General features: G+C 34.4%; 1 protein-coding gene across 3 annotated transcripts in view; it reads right to left on the reverse strand.

Annotated features, from left to right (window-relative positions):
• MNAT1 (MNAT1 component of CDK activating kinase) overlaps window positions 1-21,975 on the reverse strand; it is a 197,496-nt gene that overhangs the window by 81,495 nt on the left and 94,026 nt on the right. Inside the window, exon 7 of one of the 3 annotated variants that reach the window (XM_048219939.2) lies at window positions 19,737-21,369. The exons of the other annotated variants lie outside the window; for them this stretch is intronic. Within the exon in view, the coding sequence (XP_048075896.1) occupies window positions 21,235-21,369 (135 nt within the window). The 3' untranslated portion in view covers window positions 19,737-21,234. Of the gene's footprint in view, window positions 1-19,736; window positions 21,370-21,975 lie in introns of those variants that run through there. 3 annotated transcript variants of the gene reach the window in all.

Raw genomic sequence — 21,975 nt, forward strand, 5'->3', positions numbered from 1 at the left:
ACAACAGTGAAGTCACATCTTACACAGGGATTAGGTTCTAAGATCAGAGTAAGGCAAAAACTGGTCAAAATAACCTCTCAAAAAATCCCTTAAATACCCCATAAAGTAAACTATACATTGCTCTATATGTATTGTAATTGCTTTATATAAATAAACTAGCTTTTACTCCAGCATTGAAACAGATCACTGTGTGTTCTATGGAAAAGCAGATAAAGCAGTTGGCTTGCTTTTGGCAACGATGTTGTTTCAAAAACATTTTTTTTACTGAAGGAAGAGAATTATTTGCTACTTTTCTCCCTAGTTTTGTGTTTTCAACTTTAGTTGGATTCAAATAAGTTAAATGTACATATGCTATGACTTGGCTACACATGACAGGTATTTAAATGTTCATTTAACGGAATTCCTGGGGAAAAAATGACATCTAAGATGGGCTATGAAGGCTGAATGGGGCTGAAATGGAAGGAAAGAAAGAGCATTTCTAGTGAAGGGAATTTCAATTCCAAGAGCAGCTTCGGTACAGTAGTGAAAGTAGGAGCCAGAATATAAATGATAGAAGAAAGAATGAGAATTGAGGAAGTAGAAACAGTGAGCAAATATGATTACTATTTTCATCAAATTATAAGATAAAATGAAAATAGAGAGGGCAGTAGTTTAAAGAAAAAGCAGGGTCCAAGGAAGAGATTTTCTTTTATTTTTGTGGCTCTAGGTTTTATTTTTTCTTAAGCACTGATAAATGAGGCAGTGTTGAAAAGCATTATTTAATTTTACATTCTTTCTCTGATGCTTGTCTTGCTACTGAACTACCATTTGTTGCCAAGAGGACAGAGTGTCCAGCAAATCATATCTGTTTCTATAAAAAGATCAGAAAAGAAAAACATCAAGGAGACTATCTGGTGAGACAAAACCTGCCTCCTTAAGAGTCTGTACTAATTTTAAGAAAAACAGCATTTGCCAGAAATTTTTAAAACTTTTCAGACATATAGCATTTTAGTTAATTTACTTTCAGTAATTACAAAAACAGTTTCCAGAAAGAATTCTTATCTTGGCACTTTAGGTGAACTTTTAGTTACTCAACAATAATGACAACTTACAGATAAGTCTACATTTCTGAACGTAATAAAATAAGAAAACTGCTGTATATAGTTCTCTACCAATATTACTATTATATTAGCAAAACAAAAAATATCACATGGGAAGATTATTAGTCTTCTGAAGACTATTTTTTAGTAAAAGAAATATTTTTTAGTGAAAAGGTAGCTTCTTTATACCATAATAGAGACTGAATAATTCAAGGGATCACACTTTATTTAGAACTAAACTTCCTGTACCTAGTACAGTGCTTGGTACATATTACGAATGCTTGCTTCACATATGAACAAATGTTTTGTAATGACCCACAGTATCCCACTTACTCCAATCCCCTACTCCAAAGTTATCCTCTCCAAAAACTATATAAAAAATCTGATTCTATTTGAGACCATTTAACTACAGAATGAGAAGTTACTGTGCCATTCTCATTGGAGAAGATAAGTAAAAACCTATGCCAAGATGGAACTGACTTTATCCTTCTTCTGTCCTAAAACGAAACAACAAATAGTATGAATACCCTAACCATCCCAATCTGCTTTCTTCAAACACACACAACCACTACCATCATCACCAGCACCGCCACCACCTTCACAAAAACCACCAAGCAATTAGATCTACATTCTTTTTTTTCCTAAGATTTTATTTTTTTTTACACAATCACCACATCCAACGTGGGGCTCAAACCCACAACCCCAAGATCAAGAGTTGCCACTCCACAAACTGAGCCAGCCAGGCACCCCTAGCTCTACATTCTAAATGTATAATAGAATAAAACGTTTAGGATTCTCTGATTCCCTTTTCACTTGCAGTTTTGCCTAAACTGTCTTTTACTAAAATCATGAATATACAGAATGTGATTATTAACAGTGGGGTTCCATGCAAAGGACATAAAAATATTTATAGACCATCTAGTATATGCCATGCACTGTACTAGGCACTACACATACATTTGAAATAATTATTATTTTGCCTATTTTACAGGAAAAGAAAATGATGTTTCCCAAGGCCAAGTAACCTACCCATATTTTAAAGCCTATATTACCAGAATCCACCAAACACTCTTCTATTACAAGACTAGAGTATGAAAATTCAGTTATTTATCCAAACATTTAGTGGATGTTAGGCATCGTGACAGAAAGGATACACCACCAGAACTGATTCTATTGTCAAGTATTTAACACCACCAGAACTGATTCTATTGTCAAGTATTTAACAACATATCTTTATATTTATGAAACATAAAAACTTGCTCACTCTCTGTCTCAAATAAATGAATAAAATCTTTAAAAAATATATATAAGTATATAGGTAGTTTTTAAATGAAAGTTACCCTAGTTCATTAAAACATATAGCTTTACTTTCAGAAAATACTCACATTCAACTTTTCCATAATACATTGAGAATGAGGCAAATTTCACCTATATTGAGATATGTGCTTCATCCTATTTTTTATTCATCCTTTTTAAATACTCTCTTAGTTCAGTCTTCTTTTCATAATGAGCAAAAATACTACCTTCCTCAAACAATAATACAAACTAGTGCCTTGTCTATAGACCCATGTAAATTGAATATAATTTGAAATATGAACCAGAAAAACTATTTCAACTAGAAAAAAGACTTCCTAACAATGCAGAAATAAACTACCTTCCTAGAAAGTTGACTATAATAACCCATCCTTTAAATCACATTTTACTATACTTTCACAGATTTTTCATAATTTACAGATATATTTTATATTTATGATATGAATTACAAAAGCAATGCACAGAAATCACAAAACTGGTAAATTTTTCATCTGGGCATATTATGTGTTTACTACATGAATGGTGGTTCCACAAATACAATAATACACAGACTATCACATAATTTTAGTTTTTTAAAATTAAAAAAATTAACTTTATTTTATAACCTTCATAAATAAATACATAAATACCTACATAAATAAATAAGAGGTACATTTAGTATAACGTGCCCCAGAGGACAAAGAAAGCAATTAGTATGGGAGACTTTAATGAACACAGCTTTGAAGCCCTTCTAGAAATTACAGGCTTGACGAAAGCACTAACATTCTACCAGTTGCTGAGACAGGTGCTACTGCCAATCAGCTGTATTTGCTGAAGCATATTCTAACAGATTACTAATTAATCTCTATACTGAAAACAATGGCAGCCTGCCATTTTCATCACCATTAAAAAGAAAAAAGAAAAAGAAAAGAAACAGTCCCTCTATGACCAGATACAACTCCATGTAAAACATAACTCTAGGTAAGCTTTGCATCTGCTGAATTACTTAGTTCTATCATTTTCTGGTGTTCATTATACTAAACTCAAAACTTTCATTGGCTGGAGTCATGGGTCTTATAGTCTCTCCACTTGCTATTTCTGAGTTATTTCTACTTACCACAAATGTATGAAAGTATCTGTGACATATCTGGAGGAAAAGATTCATATAAATATAAGATAGCATTTTCTTTGTTGTTAATTTTAAGTCTTTCAATAATATGCTCAGGAGAAATATGACCCCTGGAGGCGTTCTCCGTTAGATCACATCCGCGTTTTCATTAGAATTTACCCTCACTCCTTTGGGCCCGCCCACACACACACACACACACACACACACACACACACACTTCACTTTACCATGGTCATATCCTACCTTTATTATACGAACTCTGTTCAAAACACTCCTCAGAATTTAACAAACATTAAAGTAGTCAATATTTCCAAGTCTGGGCAATTATTATGAAAGTGATTATGGGGGCGCCTGGGTGGCTCAGTCAGTTTAGCATCCAACTCCTGGTTTCAGCTTAGGTCATGATCTCAGGGCCGTGGGATCAAGAGTCCCACACAGCGGGCTCCACATTCAGTGGAGATCCTGCTTCTCTCCCTCTCTTTCTGTCCCTCCCCCTGCTCTCTCTCTAAAATAAATAAATCTTAAAAAAAAAAAGCGATTATGAAGTTATTTTAAAATATGCTGGCCCAAGTTGACAAAGAAATTGTTTTAAATCCATTTGAAAACATAAACAGAAAATGAAAAATGTATGTGAGGGTTCTTTTTATTATTTTCTATCCTTTTAATTTTTTAAGTTAACATCAATTCTTGAATCTTAAATAACACTATCTGTTCTATCATGTTTTTAAAGTTGCTTTCATTCAACTGTACATGCCTGTGACCTCTACAATGACCTCTACAAAAGCAGTTGTGCACTTTACTGTGGTGCAAATCCTCCCAGACAAGTTGAACCTGTTCTTTTTGGCACTGAGCCCGTGTGCTGAACACACAGCTGAGATTTATTACAAAAGGGGAACTAAGGGGCATTATTGCACAACATTTATCCTTCACATATAGCCAAGTATAATCTTTTACAACCTTTGAGAGCTCTTAAATAAACAGATCTTCTCTTAATTGCACAAAGAATTTATTTGTCACCAATCATAAGGCATATTGAGATTCATTTTATACTAGGAAAAAGCTAACAACACACAAAGCATGTGTAGTAAGAGATGTTAAATTTAGTCTCTTAATATTTATTCAAAAATAATTCTTCTAATACAGAGAACTAGATAATTACCTGCCTTGCTGTCTTTAGCAACCTGCCTTGCTGTTTTTAGCAAGGTCAATGTAATTTATAAATACATCTTTCAAGGATCTATAAATTAACAGGTTAAAACAGTATAGTACTCTTAATACAGATTTTTTAAAAACATTTGAGGGAAAACACTAATTTTTACTTCTATGCTATTTTGCATTTTCTTTTTTTCAAAGTTCAATTTTAATTAGCTTTCCCATAGTGTTCTGTTGTGTTTTTTTTAAGATTTTATTTATTTATTTGAGATAGAGTGAGAGTGAGCAAGAGAGCAAGAGAGCGCGCAAGCAGGGGGAGCAGCACAGGAAGAGGGAGAAGCAGGCTCTCCACTGAGCAGGGAGCAGGAGGCAGAGCTCAATCCCAGCATGACCAGAGCCGAAGGCAGACACTTAACCGACTGAGCCACCCAGGTGCCCCTCCCATGGTGTTTTAAAAACACTTCCCATTCTAAACAATTCTGAACTCAGCTCAGACACACAAGACTGCTGCCAGGCTACTTCCTCAATTCAACAGCAGATCTGATACCCTGGGGGAAGCAGGAGTTTATGAGTTCTAAGAAGTATCTCTTATAACAGGAATTACCAGACCATTTACATCAATTCTTCAAGATTTGCTAATTGATGTATCATCAAGATTTGCCTTATTGAAAACAAAGAAACTAATATAACCTCAAAAGTATTCTATCCTGGTAGTCAGTTTCAAACCAGCTCATAAGCTAATTGCTCAACATAAAGGAAACTAAAATACATTGATTCCGGTGAATATTTCCTTGCTCTAAATTCTTTTCATTTTTTCATTACTAGTAAGTATACAAACAATTGAAAAAAGAAAGTCTGTAGACCTATGGAGGGGGTGGGAGTACTCTTTAATGGGCATAAAGTTTCAGTTTTACAAGAGGAAGAGTTATGGAGATTGATGGTGGTGACTGCTGCACGCAATATTAATGTATTTAATACCACTAAACTGTATGCTTAAAAATGGTTAAATGGTAAATTTTATGTTATGTGTATTTTACTGGAATAAAAAATTATTGTTTTAAAAATTGACTACTGAACTGATTTTTTAATGGTGAAAAAAATATGATATATTTGTAGGAACTAGGGGTTCAACAGTGAGAGAAACAGACATGTTCAGAGATGGCACCAAATATATTTCGTAAGGACAAAATAACAAGAGTTAAATAAGAAATTTCTTTCATTAAAGTTAACATTTTAAGCAACATATTCATGTCGTTTCACTTCTAAGGATGTTTTAAACAGTTTACATCCCTAATACTTTCTCCCTCTGACTAGAGCATACAAGTAGAAGTTTCTGAATTTGGACATTTTTTTTATTCATTGTTGAAACAAAACATTTTTTCTCAAAATATATGATCTTTCAGAAAAAACTGAATTATATTAAATTTTAAGTGTTTTGCAGGCATTACATCTTTAGATATAATTAGCATTCAAGAAAACTACTAACCAGTTTTATTCATTGTATTAGTCCATACCACATAAGGCAATATAATAATCGATGAGAATAACTATAAAATATGAATCAAATAGGTAAAAAATGTCTCAAGACCTGATTTTACACTATGTTTTATCCTATATGAACACTGGTGATATTTTTTAAATGCCTAAGCTAACTCATTTCGAAATGCATGTGCTTCATGATTTCCAAAATATCCAAAACTACTTTTGATTAAGTCATAACTATAATTAAAAATAACATCCAAAGAACCCATAGTGGCAATGTCAAGCAGGTTAACCCAGGTTAACCTCCAAATAACTTAAAGCAGCTGTAAGGACAATCCCAGTCTGCATTTATTGTGGTTCTTCACACTATAACAGCTTTCCCATCTATATCTCATCTTTCCAGCAAGAATGCAAGCATACACATTATCTGCCTATAATACCTTATTCTTTTAAATTCCCCATATCAACAATGCTAAATACGCAGGCTTTGAAGTCTAAAGAGTCAAATCCCACCTCTACCTTAAGCAACTTTTTTTTAGCAAGCCTCAGTTTCACTTGTAAAATTATTTTACAAGGATCAAATAAAATGTATTTAAAGGAGAGTCAAGTAGCAGAGTCAAGTGTCTACAAAAATGCTACCAATTATATCACTACTACTACCGTATCATCACCTTCATGAAGATGAGGAATATCTCACACCATCTTCAAAAGACCACCTCTTAAGTCACTATCACCAGATAAAACTACCGCAGGTAATCAACATGTGAATGGTAACCTATCAAAAGTCTGCTTTTAACTTAGACTCACTCAAAGCATCTTTCTACAGAAACAAAGTTGTAAATGATGGTACAATCCTAGGCCAACAATATATAAAACATATTAATTATCTTAAATTTAGTCTTGAGCCTCGGGAGAAATACAGGAGAGAAAACAAAGAAGTTTACTTCATCTTTCCTGAGTGCAACCCTGGCCTTAGACAAAAATTCTAAATTTCCAAAATTTTAGCTTCTCCCATTTTGCCTTTTGTATTCCTATCCAGCACCCAGTGCCTTTCCCAGGCATTTTATGTGCCCACAACACTGTAATACTAAGCTCCTAATTGGAAACACTCCACTCAAACTTACTGACTTGACTCCTAAAGTGTTCCCCTGATCTTAAGTCACCAACCTGCATCTCAGTGCAATCAAAACTTCCTGATATCACTAAGGTGTTAGGAAGAAAGAAATTGCATTGCATGATTTTGCTTAGTGGACATCTGGTTTTTATTAGATTATTATTGCTTTTAAAAAGAACATTTGTAAAACTTTTTCTCCAGAACAAAATACAAAACAGCAGTTGCCTTTTAAAGTCATGGCCTAAGAAATATTCACTGATCATTTTGTATCTTGCTTAATGTTTTTATATTTTTAGTAAGTATCAACAAATTGTCTGGGTCAATTTTTTTTTCACCTTCATATTTCCCCATATAAAAAAGACTCTCAAAAAGCATTAACATATTTCACAAAGACTCAGTTGAAGTACCAAGATAAAGACTGGGAAGGTAGAAGCCCTGGCTAAAATCTGAGTGTCTATAAATGAAATCCAAACAATCTCAGTAGACAGGATGTTAAAGTTCACCCCCAGTCTTAGTCGCCACTAGATTTTTTAACCCCTTCTTCCATATCCCTGTCTATGGCTAAATACCTCAGGCTTACCAAGATAGGCCAAAGTACCAAAATAGTCTTTAAATATGCCCCTGTACCCAAACAAATGCGTAAACATACAAACCTAATTAAATGGAGATGAAATGTAGAGGACATAGGTAGATAAAACTCTACATATCTGTCAATACACACAAACCACAATATTTCTTTAAAAGTTGAATTAAATCTTCTCCTCAGTTTCTTTGTCTCGTAAGACTTTCTAGGATACATGATTCTTATTGAAGAAAGGTAGGTTCTGACTGAGAAAAATGCATTGACATATATCACCATAGTAATACAAAATACAAATTCATACTTAGGAAGCTTCTTAATCTACAGTTATTTTAGTAAAGCAAGCACCAGATTGTTTCTTAACTATGAGTTGATTTAAGGCTTTGACTCACTCTGAATTCTTGATTTGTGCTTCCAATAATTCTAACTGATGGTCAGATCAAAGGTTTTTTTATATTTATATTCACCAGATAATATCTGTTCTATAGAAATTCTTATAAAATGTGAACCCAATAAAGAATGGAGTTACTTTTAGGGTTCCTACTATCTGCAAAATGAAATTATCCTTAAGTCATCCTTCAGTGACTTAAAGAGTCATTAATACTTTTAAATGAAATATACCATTATTTCCTATTGCATATTTATAACTTAGAATAGATGATTCTCCCTTTGTCTTTAGACTACTTAAAATTTTAGGCAAGTCTATATCCAATTCTCAGAACATCTTATATTTGGAATTAGTCACTTAATCACTCTCCCCCTTTCGCTTTGTTGTGTCAGTTTCTTTAAAAAAAAATAATTCATCTACTGTGCTATCTATTAAGGAACAAATAATATGTTACATCTGGAAAAGAGTTTGTCTTTATAACTGATATCTAAGAAAATCATTCAAAAAATCTTCTCTGAGGGATGCCTGGGTCTCAGTTGGTTAAGCATCTGCCTTCGGCTCAGATCATGGTCCTAGGATCTAGGGATCAAGCCCCAAGTCAGGCTCCCTGCTCAGCTGGGAGTGTGCTTCTCCCTCTCCCTCTGCCCCTCCCCCTGATTCTTCTCTCTTACTCTTGCTCTCTCGCGCGCAAATAAATAAAATCTTTAAAGAAAGAAAAAAAAAAACCTGCCACACCACAAGGTACACTCCAACAAATAAGGTTTATATTATTCCAAATGAATGAAGTTATTTACCTATGTCCCATAAGCATTAATTCACAGAGCCAGAATTTTAACCCACTCAGTCTCATGTTAAAATCCTTATCTATTCCTAATCACACTGCTATCCTATCTTCCTTAAAAAGGCAAAAAAATAAACATAAAAATAAGAGGCACATTCTGTAATGCTAACAGAGCGACAGGAGCCTACAATTACTCCCTATCACTTTCTCAACTCAAATGCTCCTACTGGAAAAGTGCAAGTTGCCACTATAGACAACACGGGAAAGTCTGATAGCCTTTGATAAAACATAATGGAACTTTGCTAGAACTAGTGACAGCAGTAAAAAAGTATGCAACATTCTTTCACCATTTCAAAGAGGCCTTGCACCAGATATAGGCAATTACATTTATGGCTCTAACTTCTAAAACTAAAATCAGTAATACAGAAATAAAAAGACTATTTCACAGAGCCATATCATTATCAATAATCCTCATTCAAGATTACCTAAGCATACACAAAGGCAACACAGGAGTGCCTACCACTAATAATATGGCTGGTTCGGGTCTAACAGTACTTCTTATAAGAAATTCTTTTTCTTCTTTTATTTCTGCCTTTACCCATCTATCTCCTACTTTTCATTCTAACTCAAGAGACACTATGAAAATGAAAAGAAAAATTGTACTAAGAATCTGAAAGCTTATACTCTCACTCTGACTCCTAGTTTCCTACTGGGCTTAAGAGAACCTATCAGCAAAAAAAAGGGAAGTTAGGACTAGTAATATTTATGCTGTATATTTACATGCAAGTATATTAAAGGATATAAAATACTCTTTAATCACAAGATCTTTTAATGTGATTACAAATATAGAAATCTAAAACCAAAGGCATTTCAAAATTCACTATACGGACTTAAGATGTATCCTAAAAAGTCCATTCCTACTAATAACATTCATTTATAGAGCAGAATATAACTCAATAAGGCTAAACCCAAAAAGTTTTCAATGAATACCTACCATTTACTTGCATTAGCACCATTCAATTTAAATTTATGTTTATGATCCTCCAAATATATTATCATAATATGATTTGAAAGAAGTCACTGTTACTTATCTTTTGAAAAAGTAAACCCCAGAAATGAAAAATTCCAGCAAAATAATCATAATTGTGTTTATATTACATGAATGATTTGCTGTTTCTCAAAAATAGCATATAGGAAGTCAGCAATTCTCAAATGTGCAAAGTATTTCCATGTGCTTAACAAGAAAACTATCCAAAACAAACAATGCTCAAGAAATTTTTTATTATTTTTATTTCCCTGCCATCTGTTTTAGTCTTTTTCTTTCTTTGTCCCACTCACCTTTTTTCCTTTTGTTGCCTGCCTATAGCTCATAGTTAACACTTCTAAAAGAACAAGGCAGCAAAATTAAGGTACCCAGTTGAGAACTCTAGTCCTAGACGTTACTTGACAATGACACAATCCAGACTAAATATTTATGGACATAACTCCTAAAGAGACTAATACGTGCCTCAATACAAATACTAAATATGCTATGGTACCTTTTATGTAGTCTTAAAGAATATCATTCAATATTCATCAAAAGGAAAATATATTAAGATCATATATTCCTTAAGAAAAATCAGTATCTTTTATTCCTATAAGGCTTATTTGTATATATGGATTTTTATCTGTCAACTATATGGAAAATAGGTATACATAGATCCATATGTATAAAATCTCATGAGGCAGGAGAAAAATCTGAAAGCAACAATATATAATGCCACAACATGAAATAAAACAAACACACAAAAAAACTAAAACACTACTACCATTTCTTTCTAGCAAAGATGCTTAAAGTAGCCCCTCCACAAACAAATATTACTTAATTACAAAGCTATGAAAACTTGAGGAAAAAGCAAACATACAAAAAATAAGTTTAGGCTATAAGTATTTTTAAAACACAATGACAATCTATGGAATTTTTCTTTTAAAGCTTAACTCTAAAGTCAATAAAAGGGTGATAAAGTTAGGGAAGCTGAAGCCCTAGTGGGGCCTACATATGCAGAAAGACAAAGAGAAAATCTTGAAAGTAGTAAAAGAAAAAATGGTTCCTCACATAAAAGGAAACCCCAAAAAGATTACCAACTGACTTCTCATTAGAAATTCTGAAATCGCGGGCGCCTGGGTGGCACAGCGGTTAAGCGTCTGCCTTCGGCTCAGGGCGTGATCCTGGCGTTATGGGATCGAGCCCCACATCAGGCTCCTCTGCTATGAGCCTGCTTCTTCCTCTCCCACTCCCCCTGCTTGTGTTCCCTCTCTCGCTGGCTGTCTCTATCTCTGTCGAATAAATAAATAAAATCTTTAAAAAAAAAAAAAAGAAATTCTGAAATCGGAATATAGTGGAATGAATATATTCAAAGAGCTGAAAGAAAAATACTGTCAACCAAGACCTATTTTTCCAATTAGACTATCTAACAAAACAGAGGCAAAATAATAGATATTTCCAAATAAACAAAAACTGTTGCTAGTAGACATGCATTTAGAAAAAAGAAGCAAAGAAAAAAAAAGCCCCAAAACCTAAAGAAGTCCTTCAGGTTACAAAGAAATGACAGCAGGCAATAACTTAAATTCTCACAAATAAGGAACACCTACCTCTAGGGAATTACATAGGTAAATATGAAAGACTTAATGAAAACATTTCTTTCTCTTTTCTTCTCTTAACTGATTTTAAAAATAACTGCAAAAAATGGTAACATTATATGGTTGGGCTTATAACAAAATGTAACATATATGACAACAGTACACAAGATGAAAAAGAAATAGAGCAAATCTGGATCAAAGATTCTATATTACTGGTACTGAATTAGTATAATATGAAGTAGTAAGATACATATTGTAACCACTAAAACATAATAAAAATATACACAGTAAAAAAAATTACAATGTGCAACAGAAAAATGTCAACACAAAAGGGAGGAATAAACAAGGAAGACAGGACCAAAAAGGGCTATGAGATATACAGAAAACAAATATCAAAACGGTGATGTAAATCAAACCATACTGATAGTTATATTAAGTGTAAATGGGTTAAGCACACCAATCAGAATGCAAAGATTGTCAAACTGGAAAAATAAGATCCAACAATATGCTGCCTACAGGAATCACACCTTAGAATCAAAGACATAAAATAGATGGAAAGAAAAAGTATGGAACAAGATAAAATACAGAAACAATAACCAGGAGAGAACCAAAGGGGCTTTAAGACAAAATAGTCTTAAAGGCAAAGACTTAAAAGAGATAAAAATATTTTCAACTGTGTAAAAATGAAAACACAACATATTAGTGCAACTAAAGCAGTGTACAGAGAGATTTATATCAGTCAAGCTAACAGTGTGGCTTGATTTTTTTCAAAGAACAGACCTTGGTTTTATTGACTTTTTTCTCATTGTTTTTGTGATTTCTATTTTATTGATTTCCATTTTAGCCACACTGTTAGCTTGACTGACCAAAGGAAAAAAAGAGAAGAGACAAACTACCACAAGAAGAAATGAAAAGGGGAGAGCCCTCCTGACCCTATAAAAATTCTACTTGGATGAAATTGATCAATTCCAATGAAGACTGAAATTACTAAAAGAAGGGGAGTGAGAGAGGAAGGGAGGGAGAAAGAGAAAGAAAAAAGAAAAGAAAGTGTCTGAATAGACCTATGCCAAGTAAAGAAATTAAAACAGTACTTAGAAATCCTCCCATTAAGAAAAGCCAAACAAAGTCAGATGGCTTCACTGGTGAAATCCATGAAATATTTAACCAAGAAGTAACACCAATCCTTTATAAATTCTTCCAGAAAACAGAGAAAAGGAGAATATTTTTCAACTCATTCTATGAGGTCCATATTGCCGTGATACTAAAGCCAGACAAAGCCATGCTGTAATGTGGATTAAGCATAAAAACATTATGCTAAGGAAGCTAGACTCAAAGGACTACATATTGTATAATTCCATTTACAGAAAACGTACAAAGACAACTTTATAGAGACAGAAAGCAGATGAGTGGTTTTCTGGGGCTGGAAGTGGGAACAAGAATTTTAAGTGCAAAACATCAGGGAACTATTTCTGGAGTGATGAAATACTCTAATAAAACTAGATTGTGGCTGCACATCTCTTTAATATCCCTAAAAGTCATTAAAAAGTACACTTAATACAGGTGAATTTTATTGTATGTAAATTATACCTCAATAATCCTGTTTAAGAAAAAAATTGGCTTACTGACTAAATCAACAACCTCTAGCTAGACTGACTGATCAAAATAAAAGTGAGAATACTAAGAATTTTTAAAGAATCGTCACTATAACTTACAGGCATTAAAAGAACACTGAGGGAATATTATAAACAACTTTATGTCAACACATATGATAACTCATGATATGCTCAAATTCCTTGAAAAATGCAATTTACAAAATATACAGAAAATCCAAACAGCTTATGTCTATTTTAAAAAATTAAATTTATGGGATGCCTGGGTGGCTCAGTCAATTAGGCGTCTGCCTTCGGCTCAGGTCATGATCCCAGGGTCCTGGATTTGAGTCCTGCATCAGGCTCCTAGCTCAGTGGGGAGCCTGCTTCTCCCTCTGCCAGCTGCTCACTCTGCTTGTGTGCTCTCTCTCTCTCTCTGACAAATATTTTTTAAAAATCTAATTTACCATTATACTCTGGTTTCTCTTTAGATTCACATTAAATTTACCAAAAATCTACATATTAACAAAATTAAGAGTCCCAGGTGATTTCAACAGTGAACTCTAAACATTTCAGGAAGAGGGGCATGTGGGTGGCTCACTTGGTTAAACATCTGCCTTTGGCTCAGGTCATGATCCCAGGGTCCTGGGATCGAGCCCCAAGTCAGACTGTGCTCAGTGGGGAGCCTGCTGCCCCCCCCCGCTTGTGCTCTCTCTCTCTCTGTCAAATAAATAAACTCTTTAAAAAAAAAAAAAGTTTAAAGATTTCAGGAAGAAATAATGCCAATTTCATATAAACTGTTCTCCAAATAAGGACAAATACCCTGACAAAAACCACTGCGGACATTACTGATAAAAACATTATCAGTGGGGCGCCTGGGTAGCCTTCGGCTCAGGGCGTTATCCTGGGGTTCCGGGATGGAGTCCCACATCGGGCTCCTCTGCTGGGAGCCTGCTTCTTCCTCTCCCACTCCCCCTGCTTGTGTTCCCTCTCTCGCTGGCTGTCTATCTCTGTCAAATATATAAATTAAAAAAAAAATCTTTAAAAAAAAATTATCAGTATTACCCTCATACCAATGACAAAGGAATCTAAAGGCAAAGAAAATGGTTAGCCAATACCTTCCTGAATACAGACATAAAAATCCTTAATAAAAATAAGAGCAAACTGAATACACACATATCATAACTGTACAGAATATATCACACCTATGCAGTTAACTTTGAAAATGAATCAATTTAACTCACATTAACAATGCAAAGAAGAAAAATCATCTTCAATAGATGTAGTAAAAGGCATTTTATAAAATTCAGCACCCCCTCATAATTTTTTAAAATTTCAGTACACTGCAAATAGAAGGAAATTTCCTCAGTCCAACTGAAGGTATCCATGAACATTCTCAGCTAATATATAACATTAAAAACTAAATGATTTTCCCCCATAGTTGGGGAACAAGGCACTGCAATATGGCAAGAAAAGGAAGTAAAAGACAGAAAGGAAGAAGTGAAACAGTCTCTACGTGCAGATGACATGACTGCCTAAAAAAAAAAAAAAAAAAGAAAAGAAAAAATCTAAATGCACCTACTAAAAAAAATAAATAAAATGTTTAAGTACACAAGATACAAGGCCAGTACAGAAAATACACATTAGGAGTAAGCAACAGGAAAATGAAATCTGAAATAACTATTTCCTTGAAAACAGTATCCAAAAACATAAAATGCTTAGGAGCAAATTTGACAGTGCAATGTCAACCACTAAAAACCAAAAAACACTGCTAAGAAAAATTAATGAAGCCCTAAATATATAAAGAGATATACCAAGTTCATAGACTGCAAGGCTCAAAATTATTAAGATCTCAATTCTCCTCAAACTGATCTACAGATCCAACAGAATCCCAATCATAATTTCATCAAGACTTTTTATAAAAATTAACAAATTGATTCTCAAATTTTGAATCCAAAAAAAAAAAAATAAAATTCTGAATCTCAGAAAGCAATCCTGAAAAAAAAAACAAAGCTGAAAGATTTATACTACCTGACTTCAAGAATTCCTATTACGCTACAGTAACCAAGGCAGGGAGTTATAAGAACCGAATAGAAAGAACAGAATAGACCCACATTTACATACAGACAATTGATTATAAACAAAGGCACCAAATGTATGTAAGCAGTCCAACAGAGAAAAGAAAGTCTTTTAAGCAAATAGTGTTAGAATAAATGGATGTCCATATGCGAAAAATGAACCTCAACAAGTACTTTGACCATACACGAAAATTAATGCAAGATGGACCAGGGACCTATTTGAAAAAGCAAAAACTCTAAAGCTCTTAAACAAAAGAATATCTTGTGACTTTAAGGCAGGAAAGGTTCCTTATAGAAGATACAAAAAGAAGTAACCTTAAAAGAAAAAAATACCATAAATCAGACTTCATTAAAAATAAAAACTTCAGCTCCTCTATAGATAATTATTAAGAAAATGAAAAAGTGAGCTAAGGACTGGGAGAAATTATTTGTTAAACAGGTATCTGACAGAAAACTTGTATACAACCTATTTTAAAACCTTTTATAAATCAATAATAAAAGGACACCATTCCAATTACTTAAATGGACAAAAGATATGAAGAGACATCATAAAGGGAGATATATAAAAGGCAAACAAATGAAAAAAATCCTCAAAACCATTAGTTCAAAAGGAAATGCAAATTAAAATTACAACAAGATACCATTAAACACCCACCAAAATAGCTAAATTTAAAAACACTCATAGCACTAAATGATGACAAAAAGTGGAACAATCAAAACTCTCATATAATTATGGGTGGCAGTATAAAACTATGTAACCACTATTGGGAAAAAGATTGAACAAATAACTATCCTACAAATAAGCAATTTCACTGACCCAAGAGAAATTAAAAGATGGATTCACAAAATCTTGGGTAAGTTTATCCAAGAAAGTTCATAGCAGCTTTGTTAAGAACAATTAAAAAAAAAAAAAAAAACAGTTCAGATATTCAATAAGAGAATCACTAAACTGTATATTCAAACAAAAAAAATACTACATAGCAATGAAAAGTAACTAATTTCTGATACACAAAACAACATGAATGAATCTCAAAATACTAGTCTGCTTTTTTTGCATATGACATTTTACAATAACAAGTACTGGATGGCCCATTCCCCAACTTAAGCAACTAGAAAACCAAAAAAAAAAAAAAAAAAACAAAAAAACAAAAACCAAGAATCAATGGTTTCAGAAATTGACTATCAGCCAGCACAGGACAATTATCTCCAAGGGAAGGGAAGCAAATGAAGTGAGTCCTACATTGTCCCAGCTTACTGCATGGAGCCAATTTCCAGGCCATGATATATGGAAGAGAACCCAAAAAAAGCTGGGGAGTCAAAAAGACTGAGATCAGACATCATGGCTGTCAGGGTGGCAATAATTTCCAGGGCAGATTACTAGAGAGGAAAATGCTGCACAGAGAGAACACTCTAAAGCAGGAGTCAGCAAATGTTTTCTGTAAAGGGCACATAAATATTTTAGGTTTTGTAGGCCATACAATCTCTTTCATAACCACTCAACTCATTAAAACATGAAAGCAAACGAAGACAATAGGTAAATGAATGAGTACGGCTATATTCCAATAAAACTTAAGTTAGAATAACAGGTGGTAGGTGGGATTGGCCTGGGTGCTATAATTTGCGCACTTCTGCTCTAGAAATCTGCAAAGTGATTTCCTTAATTTATGCCTGGGTATTGATATGAACAGGACAAAGTGTAAACTTCTCAAGACCAAGAAAATAACCTGGGACCCAATACGTCAAACAATTTCCAAAGCTCACACAGTTATCAGCATAGTTCATATTCTCAATAAACAAGGTCAAAAGATCTCAGTACATGGGGCATCAGGTAGAGTCCTCTAAACGTATCACCCTGAAAGTGGAGCTACATTAGCCTAACATTAAACTCTTCTCCTATACACTCTAATGATGCTTAAAAACAATCCTCGCAAGGATCTAACATATTATAAGTAACTTAACTACAACCCCAAACAAAGTCTGAAAATATTTACTGGAATACCATAAACTACCAGGGTATTCAAAAACAAGGCAAAAATATATGACCCATACTAGGAGAAAAAATCAGTCAATAGAAGACACAGAAATAACAAATGATTAAATTAGCAGACAAGGACATTAAAAGAGCTATTATAAATACATCTACATGCTTAAGAAGGTAGAGAAAACACATGAACATGATGAGAGAAATGGAAAATAAAAAAAGATTCTCAGGGGCACCTGAGTGGCCCAGTCAGTTAAGCATCCAACTCTTGGTTTTGGCTCAGTTTGTTATCTCAGCGTCCTGGGATGGAGTCCCGAGTGGGACTTGCACTTAGTGGGGAGTTGGCTTGGGACTCTCGCTTCCTCTCCCCCTACCCCCCCCCCCCACTCCCCAAGCAAACACATGCTCTTTCTTTCTCTCTAAAATAAATAAATAAATTTTTTATTTAAAAAAAAAAAGGTTCAGGGACACCTGGGTGGCTCAGTCATTTAAGCATCTGCCTTTGGCTCAGGTCATGATCTCAGGGTCCTGGGATCGAGCCCCACATCAGGCTCCCTGCTTAGCAGGGAGTCTGCTTGTCCCTCTCCCTCTGCCCCTCCCTGCTACTTGTGTACACACGTGCTCTCTCTCTCTCCTCTCTCTCAAATAAAAACTTAAAAAAAAAAAAGTTCAAATGGAATATATAGAGATTTAAAACACATACTACCCAAAATGAAAAATATAACGAGAAGAATAAACAGCAGATGAGGCACTAAGCAAGGTAAAAATCAGTGACCTTGAAAGCACAGCAATAGTAGTTAACTAAAGTACAAAGAAGTAAGACTAGAAAAATAATCAGCAAAGCATTGATGAACAATGTAACAATATCAAGCAGTATAACTTATATGTAATTGAATTCGGGTTCGGAGGAAAATAAAAAAATATATGAAAAAACAATCACCAAAATTTTTCCTAATTTGATGAAGGTAAATTTAAACCAAACCCTATCAATAATTATCTTAAAACAATACACAAAAGGAGATTGTCAGATTTAATTAAAAACCAAGATCTAGCTGTACACATTAAGAAAGCAACTCCTACCATGAAAACACCAATCAAAAAGCTAGAGTGGCTATATTAACATCAAAAAAAGTAGTAGGGGCACCTGCGTGGCTCAGGTCATGATCTCAGGGTCCTGGGATCAAGCCCCACCTCAGGCTCCATGCTCAGGAGGGAGTCTGCTTTTCCCTCTGCCCCTTCCCCTGCTTGTGCTGGCTCTCCCTCTCTCTCTCTCAAACAAATAAATAAAATCTTAAAAGAAGAAAAAAAAGAAGTAGTAGTTAGTTAGAACAAAGAATATTACCAGGAATAAAGAGGGATATTTCATAATAAAGATGTGAAAGTATCAAAAGGATATAACTATCCTACATGTCTATGCCACTAAAAACAGAGCTTGAAAAGACATAATGCAAAATTGATTTTTTTTTAAATCCACAATTATACTGGAATATTTCAACACTGCTCTCTGTTAGAAAAGAAAAAAAACCAATGAGGAAACAAGACTTAACAATATCAATTAACCTCACCTAATTCACATTTACAGAATATTCTGCCCAAGACCATAATACAAATAATTTCAAATTCAAAAAAACTTCACCAAGATAGACCATAATCTGGGTAGAGAACAAGTCTCAATATGTCAAAGATGTCTAAAATCATACAAAGCACATTCTCTCACTATAAGGGAATTAAAATACAAATCAATAGCAAAAAAGTATTTAGAAAATCTAGAAAAATTTGGAAACTAAACAACACATTTCTAAATAACCCATGGGTCAAGCAAGAAATCAAAGCCAAAATTACACAAGTATTTGAACTAAATGAAAATGAAAACACAACTATGATGGCTACATGAATGCACCTCTCATCTCCCGAGTGCAGAAACGTAACAGAGTAAGCGTTCCAGCTGCTGCACTCTGAAATCCAGCCCCACATCTGCACTAAGGCCATCTTCTAGCCAATGACTGAGTGAAGCAAGAATAACCAAGGCAGTTCCATAGTTAAGAGACGGAAGCCACCTCGGCCAGAAATCTCTGTCACAACAAGTCCCCAGCTGCCTTGACAAACTTTCCTTAAAAATATACCACAGTGGGGGCGCCTGGGTGGCACAGCGGTTAAGCGCCTGCCTTCAGCTGAGGGCGTGATCCCGGCGTTATGGGATCGAGCCCCACATCAGGCTCTTGCGCTATGAGCCTGCTTCTTCCTCTCCCACTCCCCCTGCTTGTGTTCCCTCTCTCGCTGGCTGTCTCTCTCTGTCAAATAAATAAATAAAATCTTTAAAAATATATATATATACCACAGTGTAATCAAAAAAAAAAAAAAGAGAGAGAGAAAAGGAAAATATACTGTTGTCTGAGACACCTTCATCCAATCTTTTTTCTTTTTTTTAACATTTTCCCTTTTTTTTTAAGTTGTTTTTTCTTTTTAAGATTTTATTTATTTGTCAGAGAGAGAGAGAGAGAGAATGAGCACAAGGGGAGCGGCAGGCAGAGGGAGAAGCAGGCTCCCTGCGAGCAAGGGGCCCGATGCAGGACTCGATCGCAGTACCCTGGGATCATGACCTGAGCCGAAGGCAGACGCTTAACTGACTGAGCCACCCAGGTGCCCCTACCCAACCTTTTTTTTTTTTTTCCTTCACTTGGGATCAAACCCATATCACCACCCAATGATTTTCTCAGTCTCCTACAGCTGCCTCCTCATTTTCTCTCACAGGCATTTTCCCTAACACATCCTTGCACATTTAAACCCATCTTGGTAACTGCCTCTCAGAGGACTCAAACTGTCAAAATAACATGCCAAATGTGTGAGATGCAACTAAAGAAACAGCTAAAAGAACATTTATACCATTAAGTGTCAGTAACAAAAAAAAAATCAAAGTTTCAAATCAATCATCTAAGTTTATACCTTTAGAAATTAGAAAGGTAGAGCAAATTATACCCCAATTAAAGGGAATGGAAAAAATAATAAAGAGTATGTATCACTGGATTGGAAAATAGAAGAGCAACTGGAAAATAAATAATAAACTAAAAAACTGGTTCTTTGACCGATCAAGAAAATTGATAAACCTCTAGTCAGAATGACTAAAGAAAACAAGTGAGAAGATATAAATTACCAGTATCAGGAAAGAAAGAGGGAACAGTACTAGAAATCCTACAGGAATTTCCCAAATTACAAAGAAATGGTCTTTCATATGTTTGCTAATAAGTCCAGCCACGTTACAGTTCTTTGCTAACCCAGAGAATCTTAAATTATGATATAGCTGAAAGCTCTCATTTCCCTTAAGATTAGTTAACCCCTCAAAGCTCAAATTTCTAGGAGTTATAAATCCTACACCACCCTGAGACCAATGTGGGGGCTGGGTAGAGATTTCAAGACTGCCATGGCAGCAGGGAAAAGCTCTGATGAGGATGAAGAGAAGAAAGCAGCAATATGTTCTTAGCTCTACTCTCCATTCCCCAGTGAAGGCCAGGAGGAGGTGCCAGACGCATTCTCAGCAAAAAAATGAGAAGAGCTTCTAGTGCAGAAAAATGTTAACAGGAGAAAGGGCACTCACAGAACAAGAGTATATTATAAGTTATCTATCAACTGTATATGTTAAGAAAGTTAAGAGACTGTCGAAAAATAACTGAACATAACCTCTGGTTCAAACTCAGCCACAGCCCCAGAAGGTGTGGTAAATTATATTCTAACATAAAAGAGTCTGTGATAGAAATAAATTGGAAATAAACAAAATAATAAGCAAAATTATATACAAACTAACAATAAAATGATCAACAAAAGAAAAACTTAAGAGTATTTCCTATTATAGTCCAAATAGTAATGTTCCTACAAATATTATTAGATGATAAGTAACAAGAACACTGTAATTAGCTCAAGACAATACTGTTCATGCACTGATAAAATCACAAAGAAAAAATAAACTTGCTTAACTCAAAACTGAAGTATCACGTTGACAAACACTACAGAAATTATTTGGTCATGCACATGTGCAGATGTAGCCTCGTAAGACTGCCAAACATCTGTGGCAGCCAGACTTCTCAGGAAAATACTGTATGTATCACAGTCCTAAGCAAACACAAAAAAATGGATTTACTTCAGCATTTCCAAATATCAATTTTAGTAACCTTTAACTTATTCAACTGATTACTACTAAAAAGCTCTTACTGATATGTGAAAATAATTCTAGGTATTTGAATTTCATAGCATAACCTCAGGAACCAAAGAAAAGATGTGCATTTTGAAATTGCTGTGCAAGTTCATCAGAAGAAAACTCCTGGCTGGCAACCACAGAATGAACTTTGCTAAATTCACTCCTTCCATTCTTTTGCTCAGAATGCTCCTACGTATCAATTTTAACATGAAATGCCTTCATTCTTCCCTTCCATCTTTCTTAAAGTTTACGTTTCACGAGGCTTAATTCTAGTTTGCCATATTCCACAAGGATTTATTTAATTTGGGTCCCTTGGTAGAAAGCTTCACTGTATTTAGAAACAATACCATTCAGTTAATTTATACACGTTAGTTTTCACTTCCCACTTAGAAAATCAACTTTTGGATGACAAAGACCATTCAGAAAAAGTAGCAGAAAACACTTGAAATCTGTCAGACTTCCCTGAGCCTAAATCCTAGCTCTTCCACTTAGCAGAATTATGAGTTTGGGAGACTTATTTT

The sequence above is a fragment of the Ursus arctos genome, unplaced genomic scaffold (assembly GCF_023065955.2).
Source record: "Ursus arctos isolate Adak ecotype North America unplaced genomic scaffold, UrsArc2.0 scaffold_25, whole genome shotgun sequence".
Lineage (NCBI taxonomy): Eukaryota > Metazoa > Chordata > Mammalia > Carnivora > Ursidae > Ursus > Ursus arctos.